The sequence below is a fragment of the Chenopodium album genome, chromosome 16, assembly GCF_948465745.1.
Source record: "Chenopodium album chromosome 16, dcCheAlbu1.1, whole genome shotgun sequence".
Taxonomy (NCBI): Eukaryota; Viridiplantae; Streptophyta; class Magnoliopsida; order Caryophyllales; family Amaranthaceae; genus Chenopodium; species Chenopodium album.
The window spans coordinates 16,888,526-16,913,625 of record NC_137849.1 but is presented as its reverse complement, the minus strand read 5'-3'; the positions used below and the strand labels follow the sequence as shown (position 1 = coordinate 16,913,625).

Here is a 25,100-nt window from a genome sequence, read left to right as displayed (position 1 = left end):
TTGGAGTATTAAAAAATTGTAAAAGAAAAATAGTAGAGTTAATAGTTTATTGAAAAGTAATGAATGTGAGAAGAAAGATATAATAAAAAAAGTAGTAATGGGTTTGGGTGGGGACCATGAGAGGAGAGAGATATTATATTTTAATGTAGCTTTTTGCCAAAATAGAAAATGTAACACTTATTAAAACACGACCAAATTTGATGAATGTAACACTTAAAAAAACACGAAGGGAGTAATTAATTAGCACGCTCGTTCCCTACCTCCAAATCAAAACAGTAATTGGAGGGAAACACTCAAAATTTAAACCCTTAAAAACTTTGTCCAAAATCTGACCAAAATACCCCTCAAATTGCAGTTGACTCTTTAAGCATCGCCCCCACTATAACCCAAACACAAGCAAACAATCCAGAATCCATTACCCAAGCGTCACTTGTTTATTCTGCTATCGTCACACTTCATTCCTCCAATTTTCTCACCCACTCTCTCTCTCCTCTCGATTTCTCACCAATTTCTAGGGTTTTGCTCAACGCCGGAGCAATGGAGGCGCCGGATTTTCACCTACCTGACGAAGTTTTAGCAGTCATTCCTACAGATCCTTATAACCAGCTTGATTTAGCTCGCAAAATTACTTCAATGGCGATTGCTTCTCGAGTCTCGAATCTTGAGTCTGAAACTAGTCTACTTAAGCAGAAGGTTTCTGATCAAGACCGCCATATTTTTGAACTTGAGGAGAAAGCTTCTCGCCTTCAGCAAGTTTTTCAGGAAGCTGATTCTCGGTTGAAGCTTGTTCTTGATGAAAATGTATGAATAATTTCCTCTGATTTTTGGTTTTTTTTCTTTGTAATTTGATATGGGTTTTGAATTTGGTTTATGTTTGGTTTTTTGAAGATGAAATTAGTACAGGAGAGAGATTCGTTGTCCGGGACTGTGAAGAAATTGAACCGGGACTTGGGAAAGGTTTGAATTTCTCTCTCATTTGGAATTTGAAATTGGTGGAATTGTGATTTTTGATTATTTCTGTATCATACGAAGTATGTTCGATTGGGGCAGGAAAATTGTAGTCTAGCATTTATTTTTGGAACTTTTCACTCTAAATTCTAATTGAACTTGGTTACATCCTACCACACGAGTCAATGTGTGATTTCTGGTGCATTTAATCTATATCTATCTATACTTATATATTAAAAAGCGTTCCTAAAATCGATAACAATTAAAAAGAAACAAGATATATTTCCTAACCATCTTAGCCAATAACAATTGATGTCATCTATACATATAAATATAACTATAAATGACATGCATCAATTAAAAAGGAAATACGAGATAAACAGTTTGAAAAAAAAAATAAGAGGAATAAAATTAACATTTTATAAACAATAGAGTATTAAAAATATCTTTCTATACTCTTTATCAATTAGTAACATAATTTTTAACATTTATGCATAACATATATAATCGATGATAATATATTTCATTTTGTAAAAAAAAAAATGATAATATATTTCATAAAGAAACAATTTAATCAAAATTGGTAACCATACTAGTTGGTTTATTAAAAAATTGGTTATCTTTATGTCAAGCTATAATTTCTAATGCATTTGTTAAAAATTTGAGCATTAATTAACTAAAATCTATGTATTAGCTCAGCCGGAGCAAGCTTTGGTTCCTACGGCTTTGTCTTGGGTTCGATTCGCATTGCCTCCCTACCCATGGGTATTGTGGGGCCCGCCTCATTCCCCTTAAAAAAGTACAACCATTGCATTAATCTCCATTGTAGATTTTAATTCTTGATGTTTCAAGGAGGAAAATTTTGGAAGGGAAACTTTATAGAGTGGTTTTGCTTTAGTGTATTGTATAGATATGTTTTTTTTTTTTTTTTTTTTTTTTTTTTTTTCATTTTTTTTCATTGGTTAATTAATTGCTATTAATAATGGTTTGCAAGAATTTTTGTTTGAATATGTGGAGCGTTGATGTCCTTTATGTTTACTACTCCCTCTGTCCCCAAAACTTCGACCCTTTTGGGTTGATTTCGCGGCTGTTAAGAAATTTAAATAAAAAGAAATAAAAACATATTAGAAAGATAAATGTAGATGGGGTTTGTAAAAAAGTAGAGAGATAAAGTATTAAAAATACATGAAAAAACAAAATTTTATACGGGGAAGCTAATTTTGCACAAATATTGTTGTAAATTGGTAGGTATTTTAATGCAAATGGGTCGATCATTTTGGGACTAAAATTAGGCCAAAAGGGTTGAAGTTTTGGGGACGGAGGGAGTATAAGAAATTTATGAAGAAATTTAGAATAGGAGGAAAGAGGGATCATTTGCCATTCGTAAGACGGTTAGCTGGTTAAGAGAGAAATGTGGGATAGTGAAGCTTGAAGGGGGGGGGGGGGGTGGGGGATGGGGATATGTTAGTTAAAATACTATCAATATTGTTTCATGAATTGCCATTGAGATATACCCTTGGGGTCTAGGCTAGCTTGGTTTTTATTTTTTATTGACTAGCCTCCTCATAGACCGTTGAACTTGCCAAAACTACCAATATAAACTTACATCTTAGAATAGATTTTCACTTGTAGCTTGAATGTACTTGATACCAACTAGCTTGTCAAAGGGGTTCATATGGCAACATATGAACATAATTATGTACTTGTTTTGTGGGGAAGAAGAGAGTGAAGACAAATTATGTTCATAGTGGCTAAAGAAACGTTGGAAAAAAAAAACTATGTATAAACTACAAGCCAGTGTCAATGGAGTAAGCTATTTATATCTTGAATAATGAGAAATGGTTTGTCCTTCGAATATTATTGATTATTGATTGACTTCTATTCAGAATGTGGTGTTTAGAATGTCTTTGGAGAAGAAGACGTGTTTAAGAAATACTGTGGTGGAAATCTCGTGGAGTATATGGTTTTTTATTTTATTTTTATTTTTATGGAGTTAGGGAATTTGATTAACTTGTAGTTTGTTAGCATCTTTGTGTGTAAAAAATTTAAAGGAATTGGATTAACTTGTAGTAGGCTTTTTGGCAACTTTGTGAAGATTCCTTGTCCTTTTTCTGTAATTAGGAATGGCTACATCCTATGGGTTGGATTCGAGCTAGACTTGGTAGGATCTTAATCTAAATTGATCAACAAACTAATCCAATAATCCAAGTTCAAGTTTGAGTTTGGATCTTACTAAATATGCTTTGAGAATCTGGATGATTAACCTCATTACCAATAGTAACAACATAATAGAAGCAGATATTGAAATCCAACATTAATACATACATACATCAGATAGAAATTTATACAATAAAGTAATGTGAAATTATTAAAGACATGTATTCATGTAAACATAGAAAATCAAAATATTAGTAAAATTGATTGATGTTGATGGTTATAGAAATTAACAAAGTAATAATAAATTTACAAAAAGGTGAAAAAAAAAGAGAATAAATCAGCAAAATGACCCTAATGCTAGTATGCTACGACAATGAGTGTTTTGCCCCAATTTCGATTTTCAAAGTCAGGCATAGATCGAAAGGAAACTAAGTGCAGCCTTCGTTGTTAATTATTAGGAGTTTGTTAATTTATGACCTCAATTTCTGTCTCTGGTCTATATGTAAGAGAACAATATTTTAAGCTTCTATTTTGATGAGATGTTTGGTATCATGTTTTCATCATATGGGCTGTTGAACCAGAACATGCTTCTATTAGCATGCACTACGTGTAATTCAACATCTGCAGCTCCTTATTTCATTTGCTTTAAAAATGATTTATCAAGGTTTGGTTTAACCTTAAAATTTGTGCATAGTGGATTTCATCAGTCCATATTTAAGTCCTTCCCTTATATGGCAGCTGGAGACATTCAAGAGACAACTGATGCAATCACTCAGTGAAGATTCTTCTGTAAGTTTTTATTTTTTATTTTTTTATATTTATTATGGAAGTTGTTTCTCTCTGAATTCCCAAATTGTGCTTGATTGATATCACCAAAATGTGTATCTTGTTTTGTGATCTATATTAACTGTAGCAATAAATGAGTATATGTTTTATGAATGGCAGACTGAAACTGTTGATATTGGGACCTGTGATCAAGCAGTTCCAAGAGCCTATCCAGACAAAGGTACTGTATTCAGCTCTTAATTTTTTTGTTAAGTTCATATTAGTTTTATGAGATCTGGTAATGTTGTGTGAATGTGATATCTTCGTATGAGGAACTTATGTATTTCTTAATATGACTACTGTCTGAAGCTGACGGTGCTAATGGCCACACAAGACACTATTCTTATAATAGCACCACAGAATCCAGATACTCAAGCAATGAATGTATGTTGCTTCTATTTTTCAGATTATATTTTTGGACTCTCATTTGGCTGTGTGCTTTAGCATCTCTTTCGTAATGACATTTTTTTTTTTTGGTTCTGTAGCTGTGAAACAAACTGGCCAACGATTTTCATCGACTCCTTATCAAATAACCCCTCGGCTGACTCCTACTGGAACACCCAAAGTTATTTCAACTACTGGTTCCCCCAGATCTTATTCCGCTGTTGGGTCTCCTCAGAAAGACTCTGGGGCAACAACTCCTACTAAAATGCAGTATGATGGACGAACTTCACTGTCATCATGGTATCCGTCAAGTCAGCAATCATCAGCAGCAAACTCACCACCTCGTGCTCGGGCTTTGCCAAGTATGGGATTTTCTTACCTATGAATTTTGATTGATTTGCTATCTTTCTATAAAGTCAATCTATGCAATAATTCCAATTTTGTGTCAAGTTACCAATGCTCAAAGGTTTCTTGTTTTTTTTTGGATACTACTGAAATTTTTTAGCAATATATCCTATCTTCTGAAATGTTAGTTAGCTGAATGACCAAGAACTGTATCTGAGCGGATTATCCACTTTACTTCTGTTTCCATCTCTACACCTATGGATTGTGTTCATTGTTGTATATCTGACCATTCTTATTGCTAGCTTGTCTCTTTGTGGTCTGTGGTGTTGTGTTGCGTACATGAGAGAATAACTTCTGTATTCATATACGGTTTGTTGTGTTATTATTTTGTTTACTCATTTTGAAGCTGCTCTTAACAATGTAGGTAGAACCCCTAGAATCGATGGGAAAGAGTTTTTCCGCCAGGCTCGGTGAGTTCTGTTTTCTATCTAAAACAATAATTCACTGTGTTTATGAACGTTTATCTAAAATTTTTATGTATCAGGAGTCGATTGTCATATGAGCAATTTAGTGCTTTCCTGGCGAATATTAAGCAACTAAATGATCACAAGCAATCACGAGAGGTAATACTAGCTGTATTTCAAGAAGCATTACCCTTAGTGTGGCTGGTTCTATCTAGTAAATATGTAGAGTCGTAAGCCTTATTAATAAACATTAGTTGTACATTTACTTAACATGTGCTAAACTTGGAAGAGGGTGATTTAGAATGACATGAGTGCCTTGGGGATTAAGGAGGATATGGTGTTGGATAGGGCGGTATGGAGGGAGAAAATTCATGTCAACGACCTGAATTGTTTAAATATACTTTTGAAGTTTATTTTCGTTTTTAATTTTATTTTGGCCCACTAAAGTTTCATGAACTGTATTGTTTTCCTTTGCTAAAGCTTTCTCAAACCTTCTGTTTTCAACTTGAACGTTTTAACCACTCTTTTAAAACTTTCTTGAATTTTATTCTTGATTTACCTTTAAAACTCTCTTAATTTTTCTTAAGCTCTTTCGTTTACTCACTTTACTCACCTTTCTTAAAACTCTTCTAAATGATGGTTTTGTCATGTTCGTTTCTTTATATTGAGCGATTCCTTATGACAATTCATGTTAGCCGACCCCGAATCATTTTGGGACTAAGGCTTTGTTGTTGTTGTTGTTGAGCTAAATCTGATCCTGTAATTGTGAGCTTCTAGTAACCTGTAACTGTTTATTTAGTTAAGATCATTTGTCAGCCCTTTTTAGTGAAAGGAACCAAGTTTATGAGCTATAAGCCTTTGATTTTTTTTTTCTCTCTCTCTCTCTTATTCTATAGAAGTCAGTAAAAGAAGAATCAAGGAAGAAAGATAATCAGAAAATGTTTAGGCAATTCGGGCTTCTTGGTGTTTGTGAAATTTCTTTGACCGAAGCATAGAGATAGGAACAGCCATTTTCTTTATATTGCTGATTAAAGCAGACAAATCACATACTCCTGTGTTCGTATTCATATCAGGAAACCTTACGGAAAGCAGAAGAGATACTAGGTACAGATAACAAAGATCTTTACCTCTCATTCCAAGGGCTGCTCAACCGCAATGTGAACTAGTTTTTGCAAACATGCAGTTTCAAGCCTTGTGGTATGCCAAATTTATTTATCTTTGTTGACTTATTTTTATCATCATTTGTGTATATTTTGGAACTAGATAATTATCAATCCTTATTTCAAACAGTGTGCCCAAATTTTTATTTTTCTTAGCTATAACGATTTTGAGGGAAAATTTCCCCTTTTTTGTTTTTATCTAAAAATGTATGACCTCTGTTCCTAAATGTTTTTAAACACTTTCCTCACTAGTTCGTTCTTCAAAGTTCCTTACAGCTTTACTTTAATCTATATTTGGCAAATTCCATATACTCCCCTGCCCCCCTTACCCCACAATGCTTGTAATTTTCTACTCTCTTACTTTTTCCACCTTTTTCTTATATTAAACCATCCCATCTTATAACTCTTTTTTACTTTATCTATTTTATCTTATTTCACTCACCTCATCAATAGTCTCTTTCCAACTGCCATAATTTCCTTGAGAATAGTTAACATCAAGACTATACAAGAACAGTGGTAGTATAAGAGTGCTTCACGCTCACAAAACGAAAGGGAAATAATCTTTCTCTTTGGCTTGATAATATCATTTTGTTCACTTTCCTTTTATTCTTAAATCTGACTACCTATGGATTAACTGTTAACAAGGCCGATGATACAAGAGGTTAACGGAAAACTTGGGACATTTATCTTCCCATGTTTTCAGTTTTTTTTTTCTTTTATAGTGCCTAAGAGAATAAGACTGGGATGCCAAAACATTAATTGATGAAAGACTAATAATAAACTTATGGTTGTGAAGTGACTTAAGTACTAAGTTAATTAGAGGTTGTTTAGAAGCTGTTCAACTATGACTTGTGTATCATTCACACCAAATGTCTTGTAACGACTTGTGTTTTTATCTTGGGTCCTCCCAATTCTATGAAGTCCTCTTTTTTTTTCAGGATTTTGCAAATCAGGTCTAAACCACTTGCTAAAGGAACTTTATTAAATGAGAGACTCACTTATTAAACATAGTGAGACAACCTTCATTATCTATTAAGCTACACATATTCTCTTCACCACTGATATATTTTCTTCATCATGTAGATTGGTGATGGTGCGTCTCTTTCACAAAAAGAAAATTTAAATAAAAATCAGCTTCCTTGATTCATAGGCCTTGAACTTGATGAATATGATCATCATTTTGCTAGCTCTTTTTCAAGTCTCAAATCTCGCTCATTTTCGGTAGAAAGGTCACTTTTCCAAGACCGGGTACCCGGTATTTTTTTTAACATTTTTTTTTTTCACTTTGTTCCTACTAAATTGCTAATCTGCTATGTTTCTATGATATGTAAACCCGCACTTTTAACAACCTGTACAATCTTAATTTATAGCACACATAATATTATACACATAATTATTAATAGGAGTGCACATTAAAGCTAAAAATACATATAAATTACAAATTAAAAGTTCCCCGAAAAAGTTCCATAAAATTAAAACTTTATACAAACAACCAACTAATATAAAACTCCACTACACAATACAAAAGTAATAATAAAAGCTCCAAGCCATTTGATTCATCCAATGATGGATCCAAGCACAAACCTCACTATTCTAACTCCCTGTAAAACAAAAATAAAATAAAATAAAATTAGTGAGTAAAAAATTAATATAGCATAAAATTTTATTAAGAAAGAAGATAATAAAATAGACATTTACATCAATTGTTTCCTAAAATATCATCAACTTGTGTAAGCCCACTATCATCCAACTCTGTAAAAATAAAAATTATAAACACGATTAGTAAGAGACCTAATAATTTAAGAGATAAATTAAAACATCTAAGATAAATGGCAATACCTTCTTCATATTTTTCAACATCCTCTAGAAAGCGCTCAATGTCTACACTTATATTTGATGCTCTTAGCCAATCTTGAGCACAAACTAAAGCCTCCACAGTTTTTGGCCCCAAACTACTACGAAATTGATCAAGTACACGACCCGATGTACTAATGCAGACTCACTCGAAACCGTAGAAACTGGTATAGCCAAAATCTCCATAGCCATTGTTGCTAATACTTTGTATTTCTCACTTTTTTCCTTCCACCATTGCAAAATATCAAACATATTCCCTTCAACCCTTTTTTCTCGAACTTCTTCAAGATAATTATCCAATTCACATTTTTCAACCAAACATTCACCTTCCTCCTCATCAAATTCATCATAAAACTTTTTCATTTGCTCATTATCTGATGAACTTGAATTTTCTTGGCCATTATTATCCATACTAAAAAAATTTGAATCAAGAGCACCATTCTTGAAAGAGGAAGAAGCAACAATAGCATCATAATGGTTAAACAACTTCCGGAGCATATCATACAAATTATCACACATAACATCCACCTTGGCATAGTCATTAGGATAAAGCTTTTTAAAAGAATACTTCAAAAACCTAAGCTTATACCGAGGATCTAAAACAATCGAAACTAACATCATGATATTAGTCTTACCAAGATCTTCATAATACTTATCAAACTTTTCCCTCATTTGCTTACCCATAACACGAATATCTAAATTTGTAGAGGTTTCCCATTCTATCAAAGAGTTTAACACACCCAAAATCTCATGAAAATGCATGTTTGAAGTGACATACAGGCTTCCCGACATCTTCTTTGTAGACTCATTAAATTGCTTCAAACACAAAGCCAACACTTTAGCATTTACCCAATCTTCTTTTGTGGGAACTCCATCCTTAAGTTCCTTACTAAAATCGGGATCATCTTCCTTAAACCTATTAAAGGCTTTTTCAAACTTCAATGCGGTTTCAAGCATGATAAATGTAGAGTTTCATCTAGTTGATACATCAAGACAAATCGAGCCTTTACAAGAAACTTTAACAAGCATAAAAGAGCGTGCAAACAATTTAGCTCGAGAAGGTGAACTCCTCACATATCTAACGGCACTACGAATACGAGCAATTGAAGTCTTAACGCTAGATAAACCATCTTTCACAATCAAATTTAGAACATGACAAGCACATCTCATATGAAAAAGTGACCCCTCTAGAACAAGTTTCTCATGAAAATTTGTTTTTAAAATCCGATTGCCACATCATTAGAACTTGCATTATCAACGGTTAAAGACATTAATCGATCCTCAAGTCCCCATTTAAGAATGCATGCCTTAACAACTTTCCCAATTTCTTTACCTTTATGACTATCCATTAACCGAAAATTTGAAATCCTTTTGTGCAACTTCCAATTATCATCAATGAAATGAACAGTCAAACAAAGATAATTAAAATTCTGAATTGAAGTCCAACAATCAGTTGTTAAAGCAACTCTTGATCTCAAACCTCTAAGAGTGTTCTTCAATTTTTCACTTTCACAAACAAATAAATTTTTCACATCTCTTGCACCGTAAAACGTTAAGGTATATGAAATTGAGGGACAACAACATGACAAAAGTATCAAAAGCCTTCCCGTTCAACTACAGAGAATGGTTGCTCATCAACAATAACCATTTTAGCCAATGCAAGTCTACATGAATTTTGATCAAATTCCCAATTAGAGACTACTGTAGTATCGGATGGAGAAGCTCTAAAAACAGAAATGAGTTTTTGCTTCTTGTCTATATTAGCAGGGAACTTTGGACATGAATTAAGGTGCTTTTTTAGTGATGAAGTGCCATTATTAGTATTACCTGTTAAAAGTTTCTCACAATACTTGCATTTGACTTGAACAATTTTATTTGTTTCCGGATCTCTAATGTCCCAATAATGGTTCCATAGCTCTGACTTCCTTTTGTCACCAACCTTTGGTTGTTTGTTTGTTGCATTCCCATTTCCACCGGCATCACTTTCATCATCCATAGGGCCTCGTTCAGATTCAGATTCGCTCATTACTAGTTTGAAAAATTATAGTTAGTAACAAAAATATACAATTTTACACCAAAAGGAATGAAAGAACAACAAGCCTACTAACAATAACTAGTATAAATTCTGCCAGGTAGCTATATGTACACTACCCAACCTTCAATCATCCAACACTAAGCAAATTGGTAATAAAAATCATACTATAATAATTAATTAATTATAACAAGCCATATAGTATAATTCATAAATTAAAAAATAAAATGTAGGAAAATTGTATTAATGGACATGAAAAGTTGGAAACACTTGACTAAACCTACGCACTAACTAGTACTACTAACTAGTAAATTAGTAATCTCGTATGGTAATAGGGTCGAATAATTGTTGCACCAATTAGCAACTCAAATCATCAACAACAAATTTTGTTACAAATTATATACTAAGCAAATTCGTATACTAAGCAAATTTTTGATATTAAATTTGTTCATCTAATCTCATATACTAAGCAAATTCGTATAATATTCACCTCAAATCATCAACAACAAATTTTGTTACAAATTAGAACAAACATTATAAAACGGACAAAGGTGAACAACTAAATATAAAAATAAAAAAATCAGTCTCACATGAACATTTTCGCACAAAGATTAGATGAACAAATTTAAACTAAAATAACTTGATAAACAAAAAAAAATTCAAGTAAAACGAACATTATTAAACAAAAATTACCTCGAATTCGCTTAGATGACCATGGAAGATTGTATGACGCCGATGAACAAAGATTAAACTTGAGATTTTGAGAGATCGAGGGATTAAATTTTGAAAATTGAAAGAGCTAGAGAGAGGAGAGAGAGTGAAATGAAGTGGTGGCTGAAAAAATGAGAAATGAACTAGGGTTTTTCCTCATATTGGACTTTTTAATAAATGAGCCTAATTTATCTGGGTATTATAAAATCCTACTAAGGTTAAAAAAAATCAGTACCAGTAACCGGGTACCCGTTATTGTTGGATCCAATGCCGGGTGCCCGGTACCAGAATTGGTTTAACCGGGTACCCAGTGGGTACCGGGTCCAAAATATTTGGACCCGGAATTGGAAATGGTTGCTACCGGGTCCTAAATTTTGGAACTGGAACCGGTGGTACAGGGTCCGGGTTCGGACCCGTCGGGTCCTAACCGGTTCCAGTTCCAAGACCGGGTACCCGAAATTTGTGCTCACCCCTAGTTATCAGAATGGGGATTCTACTTTGAATCGATGAGTTGGGTAGAATCGAATCGTAGAACCGTACATTCTACAAAATTGTAAAATTGAGCTTCAAAATGTAACTAATGACGACATATATATTTTTCAAGGAATGAGAATGATAGTAATATATAATGTTGATAACATAATATCGACAATACAAGTATAAAATAGTTTAAGAAGTAATTTCGCACGCGCAAATCTCAAACGGTTACTATAAACTATAAAGTCAGATTATTAGTACACATTCTTAACCATGAGAGTACAAGACAATTGTTGTTAAATTATGAAAAAAATAACATTGTTGACTCGTAAAATTGTTCCCCCTAATAAAAAAATCCAATGATAATAGAAAACTAAGTGTCAAGTTAGTTAATTTTAACGAGATAGCTAAAGAATGACAACTATAATAAATTCATGTTATAAAAGTGTTTTTATATGCCCAAAATTAAGTGCATAAGACTCATGAATACATTCTTATGCCGACAAAAATTAAATGGTGAGATAGAATTGTAAAAGTTATTTAAATTGATGTTTCATAAGCTTTATTATGATTTATATTGAATAATATATAAGTCATTGACTAAAGTTAGGCTCAACTATGACACCCTTCCACTCTTTAGGCTATAACATAAAATATGTACTACCTTTGTTTCACATTTTTTGCAACTTTGAAGGGTGTACGGACTTTTAGGCAAAATTTGTCTGTGAGTGTAAGATAGAGAGAGAAAAATAAGAATGCATGTGATGAATAGAGAGATAGAGAGAAATGACAACGTAAAAAGCAAAGAAAATATTAATTGCAAATAATGTGTAACATCCAGTTTTTGCAAAAGTTGCAAAAAAATATGAAACGGAGGTAATAAATGATATGGGTACAGGACCAAGTTTGTTAGAAAGTAGACCTCAAGAGCTTTCCAATGATATATTTTAATCTAATTCCAACTTCGCAATCAAAAGTTATGGTTTTCGGAAAATCAGGCTTTTTGCAGGAGTGAAATCATTAGAATCGGTACCGATTCTAACTAAGGGCCTGTTCATTCAGCTAAATTTCAGTTCCAATCAGTTCAGTTCCTAATTTCCTTCTCTCATAAAATATTCATCCAGCTCTATTCAGTTCTGTTTAGCTCAGCTCCAATTATTTCAGTTTCAGCTCAGTTCAGTAAATGTTAACAGACCTTAATTCAACCGATTTTATGAGCGATTCTATAACATTGCGATTTTACCGTCGATTTACATCGTTTAGGTGGATTGAGATCGTATGATTCTACGATCCGAATCCCGATTTTAGTAACATTGGGTGCAAATAACAAGTTCTTTTGGTGCACATAAGAAAAAGAAGTCAATGCTTGAAAATGATAGTGTACGCCAAAAAAGTACACAAAGGTATCTTTTGACACAAAATGCAAATTGATGGTTTTTTGTTTGCCAAAACAGTTTTAAAAGGATTTTTTTTTTTTTTGGTGCTTTTAAAAGGTTTTTTCCGGCAAGTATTCCTATTATACTTGTACTGATTGTGGGGGGTTGTGGTCACATTGGTTGCATTCCAGAAAATAGACAAAAACATAGCTGTGCAATGGAAATTATAAAGAGGTTAACGAGGCCAGTGTTTTACGTAATTATCTTTGGCTGAAGCTGTATTTGTTAACAATAATGGCAACCTAGAAGGATCGGGATGATAAAGAAACATCAGATCTCTGTGTTTCTGCTAGAGATGGCCCTAGGCCGGAGGTTCGATTCACTTATGCAAGGAGAAGGCCCAAGATTAGGCCTGACACTTGAAGATGAGTTGGACAGAAGTTAGTTATGCTTGAGGGCAGAAGAGTAATTCTGGAATTAGTTTGTTATTTTGATTCCCTGCATTAGCTGTAATAATTTAGTTGTTAGGCTTAAGTATGATTACAAATACAGACAACAGGATTAGAGGGAGGTATCTAGAAAATATTGTGGAAGCTTGTTGGGAGTGTTCCTTCCTCTCGAATGAAGGCTATTGTATTGTGATTACACTGATTGCAATACAAATATTTGGGCCGCTAATTTTCTCTCTCTATTCTGCTAGGTTCCTCTATGCCCTTTTACTAAATTTCTTGCAAATTGGTATAAAGCGGTGACGATTTTGGCCGGAGAAGAATATGGCTTGCCTTAATCACGGTCAGCGGTTAGACTTACTTGAGCAGGAGATCGCCGACATCCCTGGGCGAGTGGCTTGGGAAATCTCCTCCGTTATGGCTACTTACAAGTCTGACATTAACAACCAGCTTGCTGCGGGTCAGGAGAAGATGCGATATGAGATGCGGTCTTCTCTAACCAAGGGGTCGCAAGCTGGTGAACCCTCCAGCTATCAATGGGACAACCCCTTCTCATCGCAAAACCACTTAGACCATGGAGATGGTGGTTTTCAGGGAGGTCAGTCCAATTGGAAATTAAGGAAACTTGACTTATCGATTTTTGATGGGGTGAATCCGTATGGCTGGATTCTCAGAACGTTTCTTTTACTTCTACCGTCTGTCGGAAGAGGATCAGCTAGAGGCGGCGATCGTCGCCCTTGATGGTGATGTGTTGCTGTGGTATCAATGGGAGCACCGGAGGCACACCGTGGCCAGCTAGGCACCCTGAAGAAACTGCTTCTCCGCCACTTCAGATCCACCGCTACGGGGTCGCTCCACGAGCAGTGGCTCGCTCATCAACAGTCGGGATCGGTGGCTGATTATTTCCGTCGATTTATCAAGCTCCTTGCTCCCATTGAAGGCGTGCTAGAGGAAATTGCAAAGGGTCAATATATAAATGGACTCCGAGAAGATATTCGGGTCGAGGTCCGGATACAAGGCCCACCCACTTTAGATTTGGCTATGGAACTTTCCATGCGTATTGAGGAGAAGCTGAAATTAAGCCCAAAGCCCAAATCCCAAATCCCAGAACTCGGCCCTACCCACTTGGAAAACCCCTTACCCACACCTACGATCCTACCCTAACACTACCCCATATACGAACCCAAACACAACCCCAAACACAATCCCCAACCACAATTCTACCCTCCAGCCGTTTGCCACCCGCAATCCCACCACGAGACTCACCGGAGAACTGGAGAACTGCGACGGTTGTCTGAGAAGGAGCTGCAGCAAAAGAGGGAATAGGGACTATGTTTCCGCTGCGATGGTAAGTGGGATTTGAATCATCGATGCCAGCGCCGTGGACTCAGCGTGCTTCTCACGGTGGATGACGAGGCCGACGACGACTCAGGTGAGTTTTTCATGGCCGAAACTCAATTTGAGACCCCCATTGAACCACCACCCTCCATAGAACCAACACCTCTCTTCGAAACCCAGGTCTCCTTGAGCTCGGTGATGGGTTTAACAGGGCCGAAAACCATGAGACTCTCCGGTACTGTCAACGGCTGCTCCGTGGTGGTGTTGGTTGACCCAGGGGCCACGCCTAATTTCATTTCTTCCTCCGCAGCACAGCATCTGCAGATTACCCCTATTCACAGCAAGAATTTTGGGGTCACTCTGGAACATGAGAGTCTGTTCAGGGGGAAGGGGAATGCAGGGGGGTCGTGCTAGACCTTCAAGGGGTGACGATCGTGGAAGACATCCTCATCTTGCCTCTGGGTAACTCCGACATTATTCTGGGAATTCAATGGTTGGAGAAATTGGGTAACACTACCACTAATTGGAAGACTCAACGCTAAAATTTCAACTTAGTGGTGAGATCGTGACTCTGAGGGGTGATGCCCAGCTGGGGAGAACGGGAATTTCATTGAAAGCCATGCTAAAAAATCTGCATAAAGAGGGGCAAGGTTTTTTGCTGGAATTTAATCTGATGGAGCGAGTAGTGGAGGAGGACGCACCATGGGTTCCAGCAATCTTTCGACCGGTGATACATGAGTACCATCAGGTGTTCAATATGCCGCAAAGGCTGCCCCCACAGCGACAAATTGAGCATGCTATTGTGCTCCGCAGTGGTGCTAACCCAATAAGTGTTAGACCCTATCGTTACCCCCAGTCAGGATGAAATAGAAAAATTAGTAACTGATATGTTGAGTGCAGGCATAATACACTCATCTACAAGTGCTTACTCGAGCCCGATGTTGTTAGTAAAGAAAAAAGATGGTTTGTGGGGGTTCTGTGTCGATTATAGGGCTTTGAATAAGGAAACAGTTCCAGATAAATTTCCGATTCCCATAATCGATGAGTTATTAGACGAACTGGGTGGGTCAGCTGTTTTTACTAAACTCGATCTGAAATCTGGGTACCACCAGATTCGAGTCAAGGCGGAGGATGTGCATAAGACGGCCTTTCGGACCCACGAGGGTCACTATGAATTTTTGGTCATGCCCTTTGGGCTAACCAATGCTCCGGCGACTTTTCAGTCACTCATGAATGAGATTTTCCAGCCTTTTCTCCGCAAGTTCGTTCTTGTCTTTTTCGACGACATACTTGTTTATAGCCCTTGTGAAGAAACTCACTTGGTTCACTTGCAACAGGTGTTGCAAGTCTTGGCAGAACATCAGTTGTATGCCAATTACAAAAAATGTGAAATAGGGAAAACCCGGGTTGCCTATCTCGGACATGTGATTTCGGCAGCCGGAGTGGAGGTGGATGCGGCGAAAGTCCAAGCTATGGTGGATTGACCTCCTCCCTCGAATTTGAGGGAGTTGCGGGGCTTCCTTGGCCTCACGGGCTACTACAGGAAGTTTATTCAATGCTACGCTCTCATTGCTCAAGCCGCTCACTCATCAGCTATGCAAGGATAGCTTTGGATGGACAGAAGCTGCTACCAAGGCCTTCAATTCTCTTAAGGGTGCCATGGTTAATGCCCCAATTCTTGCAACTCCAAATTTTTCTCTCCCGTTTGTTTTGGAGACTGATGCCTCGGGGCATGGGCTGGGCGCTGTGTTACTTCTGAGCATCCTATTGCTTACTTTAGCAAAATTTTGGGGGTGAGAATCGGGGTAAACCCATCTATGAGAAAGAGTTAATGGCTATTGTCTTTGCCATTGAAAAGTGGCGGCACTATTTGCTTGGCCGGCACTTCGTGGTGAGAACGGATCAACGGAGTCTCAAGTACCTTCTTGAACAAAGAGAAGTTGGTCAGGCCTATCAGAAATGGGTCAGCAAACTACTGGGTTACACGTTTGACATTCACTATAAACCCGGCCCTATGAATAAGGTAGCTGATGCTTTGTCCCGGCAATTCTCCCCTGATGTTGAGTTCTTGAACATGGTGTCCTCTTGTGGTCTCAGGTGGGACTTTGTACAGTCCTTCATCCAGAAAGATGCTGTTCTACAGCGGCTGATTGCGCAAATTCAAGCTGGAGACTCAGTTCCTAAGTGGTTTTGTTTAGACAATGGTGTACTTAAGTACAAGGGGAGGATAGTAATTCCTAAACACAGTGAGCTCACAAGCAAGCTACTTAAAGAGTATCATGATTCGGTGGTTGGAGGGCACGCTGGGGACTTGAAAACATACCAACGACTTGCTGGAGAGTGGTTTTGGTTCGGCATGAGGAAGGATGTTCGGGATTATGTGCAGCATTGCCACGTTTGTCAGCAAAATAAGACCTCCACTCTGTCTCCTTTGGGCCTTCTTCAGCAGAGAGGGTATGGGAAGACATTTCCATGGATTTCGTTGAAGGGCTGCCTAGGTCTTTGGGGTGGGATACCATATTAGAAGTAGTGGACAGACTAACTAAGTATGGCCATTTTATTTCCCTTAAGCACCCCTTCACAGCCCAAACTGTGGCCCAGAGCTTTGTCTCCGAGGTGGTCAGACTTCATGGCATGCCAAACTCTATTGTCTCGGATAGGGACAAAGTGTTCCTAAGCATTTTTTGGAAGGAGCTATTCCGTCTTCAAGGCACTCATCTTTTGCGCAGTACAGCCTATCATCCTCAGACGGATGGGCAAACCGAAGTGGTCAATAAGGGGTTGAAGCTTATCTACAGTGCTTTGTGAACGGCAAACCTCATGGTTGGGCTCGTTGGTTGCCTTGGGCAGAGTATTGGTATAATACTTCGTTTCATACCGCCACGAATTGCACTCCTTTCAAGGCACTGTATGGGCGTGATCCACCCCATTTGATCAGATTTTCTGGTGGCAGCACCTCTGTCTCTTCTGTTGAAGAGCAGCTGCAAGAAAGAGATGCAATGTTAGATGAGCTAAAGTACCATCTGGTTCAAGCTCAAGTCTATATGAGGTACTATGAAAATAAGGGAAGGAGAGATGGCTCTTTTAGTGTAGGAGATTTGGTCTATTTGAAGTTGCAGCCTTATAGGCAGAAATCCTTGGTGCGGAGGTCCAATGACAAGCTGTCCCCTCGCTTTTATGGACCTTATCCTGTGGTGGGGCGCATTGGGAGTGTCACTTACAAGCTTCAGCTACCCCCTCATGCCAAGATTCACCCTGTCTTCCATATTTCCCAGTTGAAGAAGGCTTTGGGCACTCATCAGTCTTCAACACAGTTACCTGTGCACTTGTCTGCTGACTTGATCTTGGAGGTGGAGCCAGAGGCTGTCCTTGGTGTGAGGCATTCCCAGGCTGCAATGGAAGTCTTGATACAATAGAAAGGGCTGCAGGAATTCGACGCCACTTGGGAATTCTTCGATGAAGTTAACCTTAGGTTCCCTTGTTTCCACCATGAGGACAAGGTGAAACTTTGGGTGGGAGGTATTGCTAGAGATGGCCCTAGGCCGGAGGTCCGATTCACTTATGCAAGGAGAAGGCCCTAGGCCGGAGGTCCGATTCACTTATGCAAGGAGAAGGCCCAAGATTAGGCCAGCTGACACTTGAAGATGAGCTGGACAGAAGTTAGTTATGCTTTAGGGCAGAAGAGTAATTCTGGAATTAGTTTGTTATTTTGATTCCCTGCATTAGCTGTAATAATTTAGTTGTTAGGCTTAAGTATGATTATAAATACTGACAACAGGATTAGAGGGAGGTATCTAGAAAATATTGTGGAAGCTTGTTGGGAGAGTTCCTTCCTCTCGAATGAAGGCTATTGTATTGTGATTACACTGATTGCAATACAAATATCTGGGCCGCTAATTTTCTTTCTCTATTCTGCTAGGTTCCTCTATGCCCTTTTACTAAATTTCTTGCAGTTTCTTGTTTTGCTTTGTAATTCCTTGCTGTCAGCTTCGGTTGCTTGGTGATTGTTTTTTTTTTTGGATTTAAGGAAATACCTAATTGTAATGTAAGGGGGAGGAGGTCATCTAGCAGTCATATTATTTTCACACATTAAAGGAAAAAAATTGACCTATTATTTCAGCTGGAGGTAGTATCAATTTTAATAATTGCCAGTTCATGTACGCAGATTAAATGCTCCATCATCTAAATTTCTCAATCCCAGGTTTATGTATGGGCAGAAAAATGTATGCTTAGAAGTGCATGAAATGTAGCATGTCAGTGACGCTCTAGCTTTGCATATGATTACATGAGTTACTATACTTTACGTGCTGTCGTGCTTCTATACAAAGCCCTTGGTGCCTCCTTCACTCCTATACTCACTCATGCACACACTAGTAAGAGTAAATGTGCATAATTTCAATTTGTAGCGTAAAGAAATATTAATATAACAATTAATGTCAGGTGCGCATGATCTCTAGCAATCAATTTTGTAATTAAAAAGATTGCTCATCAACTATTCTATATACCACATACATACACTTAGATCCTGCATTATTATTTTTGAATGAATCATGACATTGATGAAGTAAAATTGTTGCATATCAATTCATTTCTATTTATTTGAATTATTTTGCTCCAGTGTGTTGCTAGTTGTTGATGTTAGGCCAACTTGGTCGCCGTTTGCAGGTGTTTGTTCAAACGTCTTCCAGCTGCTTGCTGAATGTCATCTGCTTACTCGTGCGATGTAAAAATGAGAAGCTAATGTAATTTATTTATAGAAAGGATGATTGTTATCAACATCATTGTACAATTTTCATGCAGGTTATACAATGTAAATAAATTGTTTCTACTTTGTGTCGCCTGCAAAATTGAGAAGAGTTAGATCTGTATGGAACTTGCCCTGATTGTAGATTTACTTGAAGCGAAATTTTTTTCTGATGAAAGCTTATTTATTACTTCCTGCAATTGCAAGACCAATAAAATCATAACTGCATGCATATATTATGTCAAGACGTTAAAATTCGTGAACATGTTAGCTTGTTAAGGTTCTAGTTCCTTGCATTGTATCCTGACATGGATGAAGAGTAAAGTTTTGCGGTTTTGCCTGACCTGCTGTGACTTATTTAGCGTAATTGTTGTTAGATTGGTGTTTTCAGGTAATGATTTTTAGTCTTTGACTCGTGTCTACAATCCCTTCCGTAAGATGGGTATTGTAATCCGTATATAACGTCCGATGCTTTATATTAGTGAAGATGCTTGCAAGTTTATGTTTGTATATAACGGGTGTATTGTACAGGGTGTAAAAACCCATGAGCCATAGTTAAGGGCGTAAGATTCCTGCCGTGGCTCCCAGAGCCTGTGGATTCTCGCAAGCTGCCTTGTTGACGGACCCTACACTGTAAACAAATGGTACATTGGTACTACATTTGGCTTGGTGGAGAATTGGAGATTGATAATCCTGTTCTATAGTCCCACATAATTGTCTAAACAAAATTTTTATAAAAGATTTTTTTTAAAGTAGCTCTTTTTATTTATTTATTAACATTTTCATATCTTATTTTAGCTGGTAACAAAGAAATATTTACAATTTTTTTCAAATCATTTTAAGGCCTCACTTTCTTTACGCACCTTTAGAATATTTTCTTCTTCCACAATAATTTGAACACTTTTACATATTAGTTGTCTCATATTAATTTGAAAACTTTCTATTTGTAAAATATTTCATTATTATTTAAACACATCTCGCTTTTTGTTACTTAAATTAAACATTGAGTTTTTACTCACATTCATAAAAAATACCTTACTGTCTTCTACCATTCTACGGTGTATAATCTACTTTTTCAATAAATTTTACTATACTCTCGGTCACATTAACCTTTTTTTTTTAAAAAAAAAAAATTAAATATTGCTCTATTAAATCTTATCCTAAAACTTTATATGTATTTTTATTTGATATAGAGTATTAAACATATATTTGGGCTTTAACCAAAAGCTTAAGTTTAAGCTGATAGTTGAGGGCTTGAGGCCCAAGAATATGTTTTATACTCTATTATTATTGTTCGAAACAATAATTTTTGTAAATTCAAAATAAATTATTATGCTTATTTTGCACTCTATGATTGTGAAAAGCTGATCTTAATATTGATAGTCAAATTAAATGAGATCATGTTTTAATAAGAATAAGAATATCATAGGTTCTCATGTAAGGGTGAAATATTCACCCTGGGAAGCAAATCTTTGATCAAATAACCATATATTTATTTTAGGGCCAACATTTCTCATGTTTTCAAGCAATAAAGATGACGCTTGTATACAAAAAGTGTAACAAATCCGTATGAAAAAGTTTAAAAAGAAGACTCCCAATGATATACAAGTATATTTTATTGATATTACAGAAAGAAATTTTCCAAAGATTACATATTTAGATATTTGGTTATTTCCATTTGAAAAAGGGTAAGATTCTAATAAGATTTCTCCAGTGATTTTATGCTGACCAAGTTTAGCAGTCTAAAGATTCAGTCCTCTGAAGAAACGTGCAGCAATGTGAAGTTGCCGGAGCCCTAAGCTAAAATTAGGTTGGGCCAATACGAGGCTTTTTTAATTGATAGCCGGTATAAGAGGAGTTCGGGGTATTATGATATTGTTTTTTGTGTGCTATTACGAGGGCGTGTATTATCATTGAAATACTCGTATTATAATTAAGTAGATCATACTTCGCCTTTTTAGTGTATGTTATGGTTTCGTTTGGTAGGGCATAAAATATTTTCACTGAAAAATGTTTTTCCATTTTACATTGTTTGGTTTGGTATAAAACATTAAAATGTAAAATTTGGAGTGGAAAATCATTTTCCACGTTATTGAAATTTTTTTGCCCCAATTTAGAAGGAAACATTTTCCATGGAGGGAAAACATTTTCCCAAACAATTGAAGTAATTGATTTTCAGTTCAACTAAACAATGAAAAATGCTTAAAATGGAAAATCATTTTACATGCAACCAAATAACGAAAAAACCTTCATAAAAATGATTTTTCCAATGTAAAAGGTTTTCCATGAAAAATTATTTTCATCTGAAAATGTTTTACACCCTACCAAACGGGGCCTATACAATGTATCATTTATATGTTTATTTGCAAGTTAGAAATATATGCGAAGGATTACCTTTTGAAGGTTTAAACAAAAAACATTGAGTATTACACAATCTAATTGTACCATCTACTTAACTATTGGTACCCTCCAATGACAAGCTAATTTGACAATTAGCTTGCCATGTCACATAAGCTTTTAAGCTAATTATTATTTTAGCTACTTTTTGCTCCAATGCTAGCTATTAGTTTAGTAATAGTTGTTGGATAGAAAATATATGGAAAGAGCTTAATTGGTGCAATGAGCATTTTATTTTGGCAAGTTTAATTCTCAAGCAAAATAGCTTGGCAAAGCTAATTTGCTTAGCCAAGCTAATTGAGTTTTCTAGCTCCAATGACCAAGGTAATAGCTAAAGAATTAATGAAATTGCAAGCAAGTCCCTAACTACAACCATTGGAGTTGTTCAGGAAATGATTTAATTGTAAGACAAATGAGTGAAGAATGAATTTATTACCAAATGAAAGTGATACGTGTTTGCCAACAAAAAAAAAAAAAAAAAAAAAAAAAAAGAATTAGGGGTTTTGCACAATTAATACATCTTCGGCCAATTCAATAATCATGAATCCATGAGAAAGTGATATGTCACTTGACTGTGGTATTTAGCACTAGTACTGATTTTATTTGCACGTTGCTATTTAACTCAAAGGTTGATGTGTGTTTCATAGGTTTATTTGATTCTATTCTTTTTCATGCAAGGATGAGTGCGTCGTGTCAGTGTCCTTAATGCACGGTTTGGTAGACGATAAGAGCAACTTTAATAGTTGTGGCCAGAGACATGCTTGTAATTTTTAAAATCCTTAGCTATTAGCTTGATCATTGGAGCTAAAAAGTATAATTAGCTTGGCTAAGCAAATTAACTTGAGCAAACTATTTGTTTGAGAAAAAAGTTTCCAAAATGTAAGAGATTAATATGTTAATATATTAAATTTAAAGTTAATAATTGAAAAAGTTGTTCACCAAAAAAAAAAAAAAAAAAAAAAATTGAAAAACTTAAATTCTTACAAAGCAAGCCATTAGTTTACCACTGGGGCACAAAATAGCTTCAAAAAGGATTAGCTTAGAATTTTTAGTGGCATTACAAGCTTATTTGACAATTAGCTAACTAAAAATAGTAACAAAAAGGGTTAACAACTCCAATGACAAGCTTAATTGTCAAATTAGCTTGCATGCCACGTAAACTATTAAACTAATTGTAATTTTAGCCATTTAAGCTTCAGTGGCTAGCTAGTAGCTAATTATTTAATTGAACTCTGCTTAATTAATTTTTTTATAGGAAATATTCATTTTAATATCTCAATTTTGGCCAATTTACTTTAAATAATCCCAATTTTTGATTATTATATTTTTAATTATTCTGCATTAATTCAAACTTTCATCTGCTAGAAGTGATGAGCATGAGCTTTGTTTAAAGTCTACTAGAAGTGGATTGGATTATTTTAGACCATATCTTGAGGGAGTGTCTTTTCCTTCATCTTCTTTTACACTTTATTCCTAGTTGCATGTAGTCTATGCATTTTACGACTCTACTTCTAATAGCTAGTATGTATAATGATAAATGATAAGTAAAGATCCTATCAACCGTGTCAAAGATTCGCATGATGTTCTTAACAAAGTAAAATTCCACTGTTTTTATTTTTTTCAAATAAAGCAATTCCATTGTCTTTTGTCGCTCATGTTGAACTCATGACATTTTCGCCGCATAAAACGAACTGCACGCCTGCAAAGGGTGGCGTGGTGCTGATTGAGGTGGGGTAGTAGGTGGCTATGTCTTGGTGGTGGAATGTTAAAACATGGTGAAGGGGTAGTATGGGTAATTAAATAAAATTAGGATTGGAACAAAATAATTGTATTTTTTAGTAAGTTAAAATGTCATTGCACAAAAAAAATTCTATAAGTATATGCAGCGTGTTGCATTTAATATGATTTGTGGGAAGTGTTTAGGGTAAAAATTACCCCAAAACGTGAACCAATCCCATTGAGACACGTGGCACAATTAAAGGGCGACACGTGTCCCTATAGGAAGATGACACGTATGCAAACCTTACAAAGAGCACCTGAAAAAGAGAGAAAATGACCTCCTTACATCAGGAGGCCCAAATCTCGAGAAAGCTGCAAAACGACGCCCTTATCAGAATACGTGTCCAAACCTAATTGCGCCGCTAATCAGAGAACGTCATTCTAGGATAACAACCCTAAAAGGGCACAATTCTCCACCCCTATAAATACCCCAATCATTTATGGTGGGAGAGGTGGATTGTGACATAACATTCAATAGAACATTAAAACAGCTCCAACTTCTCTTTACTTTCTCTTTCTAGCCTTTCCGATTTCTGGTTACTAACTTGACCGTCTGAGGCCAATATTCCGGTAACGAGATATTCGTGTTTAGCAGGTGTCCAGGCCGTCTATCCGAAGAGCGTGACAAGTGTCCTAGGGGAAATCACAAAAATACCCGAAATATTTAGTGCCGTCTATGGGGATACTCGTCCGTTATGGCATTAGATGGTTAGACACCTAATACTGGTTCGGGTCCTGGTGAGGACGGACATGAAGAGAATCTGATTGCAACAATCAACTCTAATGATCCTCTGATTGCATCATTCCATGAGGCCGAAGATCCTCCGGTGACTGCTGGTTCTCTCCAGCTCGCCTTGAACAAGCTTCGAATAGAGCTTGAGAGCAAGATGTCTTATTCTTCTAGGCCGCTGCCCAGAAGAGGAGGAGAGGACACTCAGAAGAAAGTTCAAAGTAAGGCGACCAAATGCTGTGGATGCTGGGAATACTCCTTTCCGCCGACACGAACGTTCACCGAGGGTGCCACGGACGAACCTATCCAGGCTCCTCAAGAAAACGCTGTCGGCTGGGGGGCAGACTAGGCAACCTCATAAGGAGGCAGCTGATCCGTCTCGAACGCTGGAAGGATGCAAGGGAGTACATTCAGCATAAGCAACGTGAACGAATAGCCTATTCGGATACGGCCTCCACTCCAACTAAGCCGAATGATTCTCAAACAACACCCTCTCTACCAGCTCGGCCATGACCAGCAGAAGTCAAGCTCATCGTACTCCATCTCCAATTCTAGTTCAACCACTTCAGTATCAAGTGCCCCAAAATTTCAATGCAATTCTGCCACCTAATCCCTTTATCTTTGGACAATACGGGCATTATGGCCAGCCGTTCGACCAGGCTATGTACCTGGCCGGACCGACCGCACAACCTCAGCCCATTGACTGGCAAATGAGTCTGTTAAATCTTAGTGACAAGCCGTCTCTGTTTTCTCAAGGAATTCTCAACTCTTCTCAACCAGCAAAGATGAAGAGTGTACTTGTGGGTGCCTATGATGGTACGGGCAACCCACAAGAGCATGTCACCTCGTACAGGAACTTAATGTATCTTCAAAGTGTGGATGATGCCACATGGTGTCGATGCTTCCCGGCTGCCCTGAAGGGCGTGGCGC

The 25,100-nt window shown here is 36.7% G+C and overlaps 1 protein-coding gene and 1 long non-coding RNA gene across 2 annotated transcripts; one reads left to right on the top strand and one right to left on the bottom strand.

The window, feature by feature from the left end:
- Positions 1 to 411: 411 nt before the first annotated feature.
- LOC145584964 (uncharacterized protein At4g15545-like) lies at positions 412 to 19,454 on the top strand. The gene is made up of 10 exons (XM_081641744.1): positions 412 to 801; positions 889 to 957; positions 3,844 to 3,894; positions 4,051 to 4,111; positions 4,240 to 4,314; positions 4,416 to 4,676; positions 5,084 to 5,129; positions 5,204 to 5,282; positions 6,197 to 6,320; positions 19,186 to 19,454. The coding sequence occupies exons 1-9, from the start codon at positions 538 to 540 to the stop codon at positions 6,287 to 6,289; spliced, it is 999 nt and encodes a 332-aa protein (XP_081497870.1). The 5' UTR covers positions 412 to 537; the 3' UTR covers positions 6,290 to 6,320; positions 19,186 to 19,454.
- LOC145584963 (uncharacterized) lies at positions 7,696 to 10,997 on the bottom strand. Its single transcript, XR_014100469.1, has 4 exons — positions 10,863 to 10,997; positions 9,965 to 10,165; positions 7,982 to 8,035; positions 7,696 to 7,884 (listed from the first exon to the last, which is right to left on the bottom strand). It is a non-coding gene; the product is annotated as an uncharacterized LOC145584963 (long non-coding RNA).
- Positions 19,455 to 25,100: the final 5,646 nt, after the last annotated feature.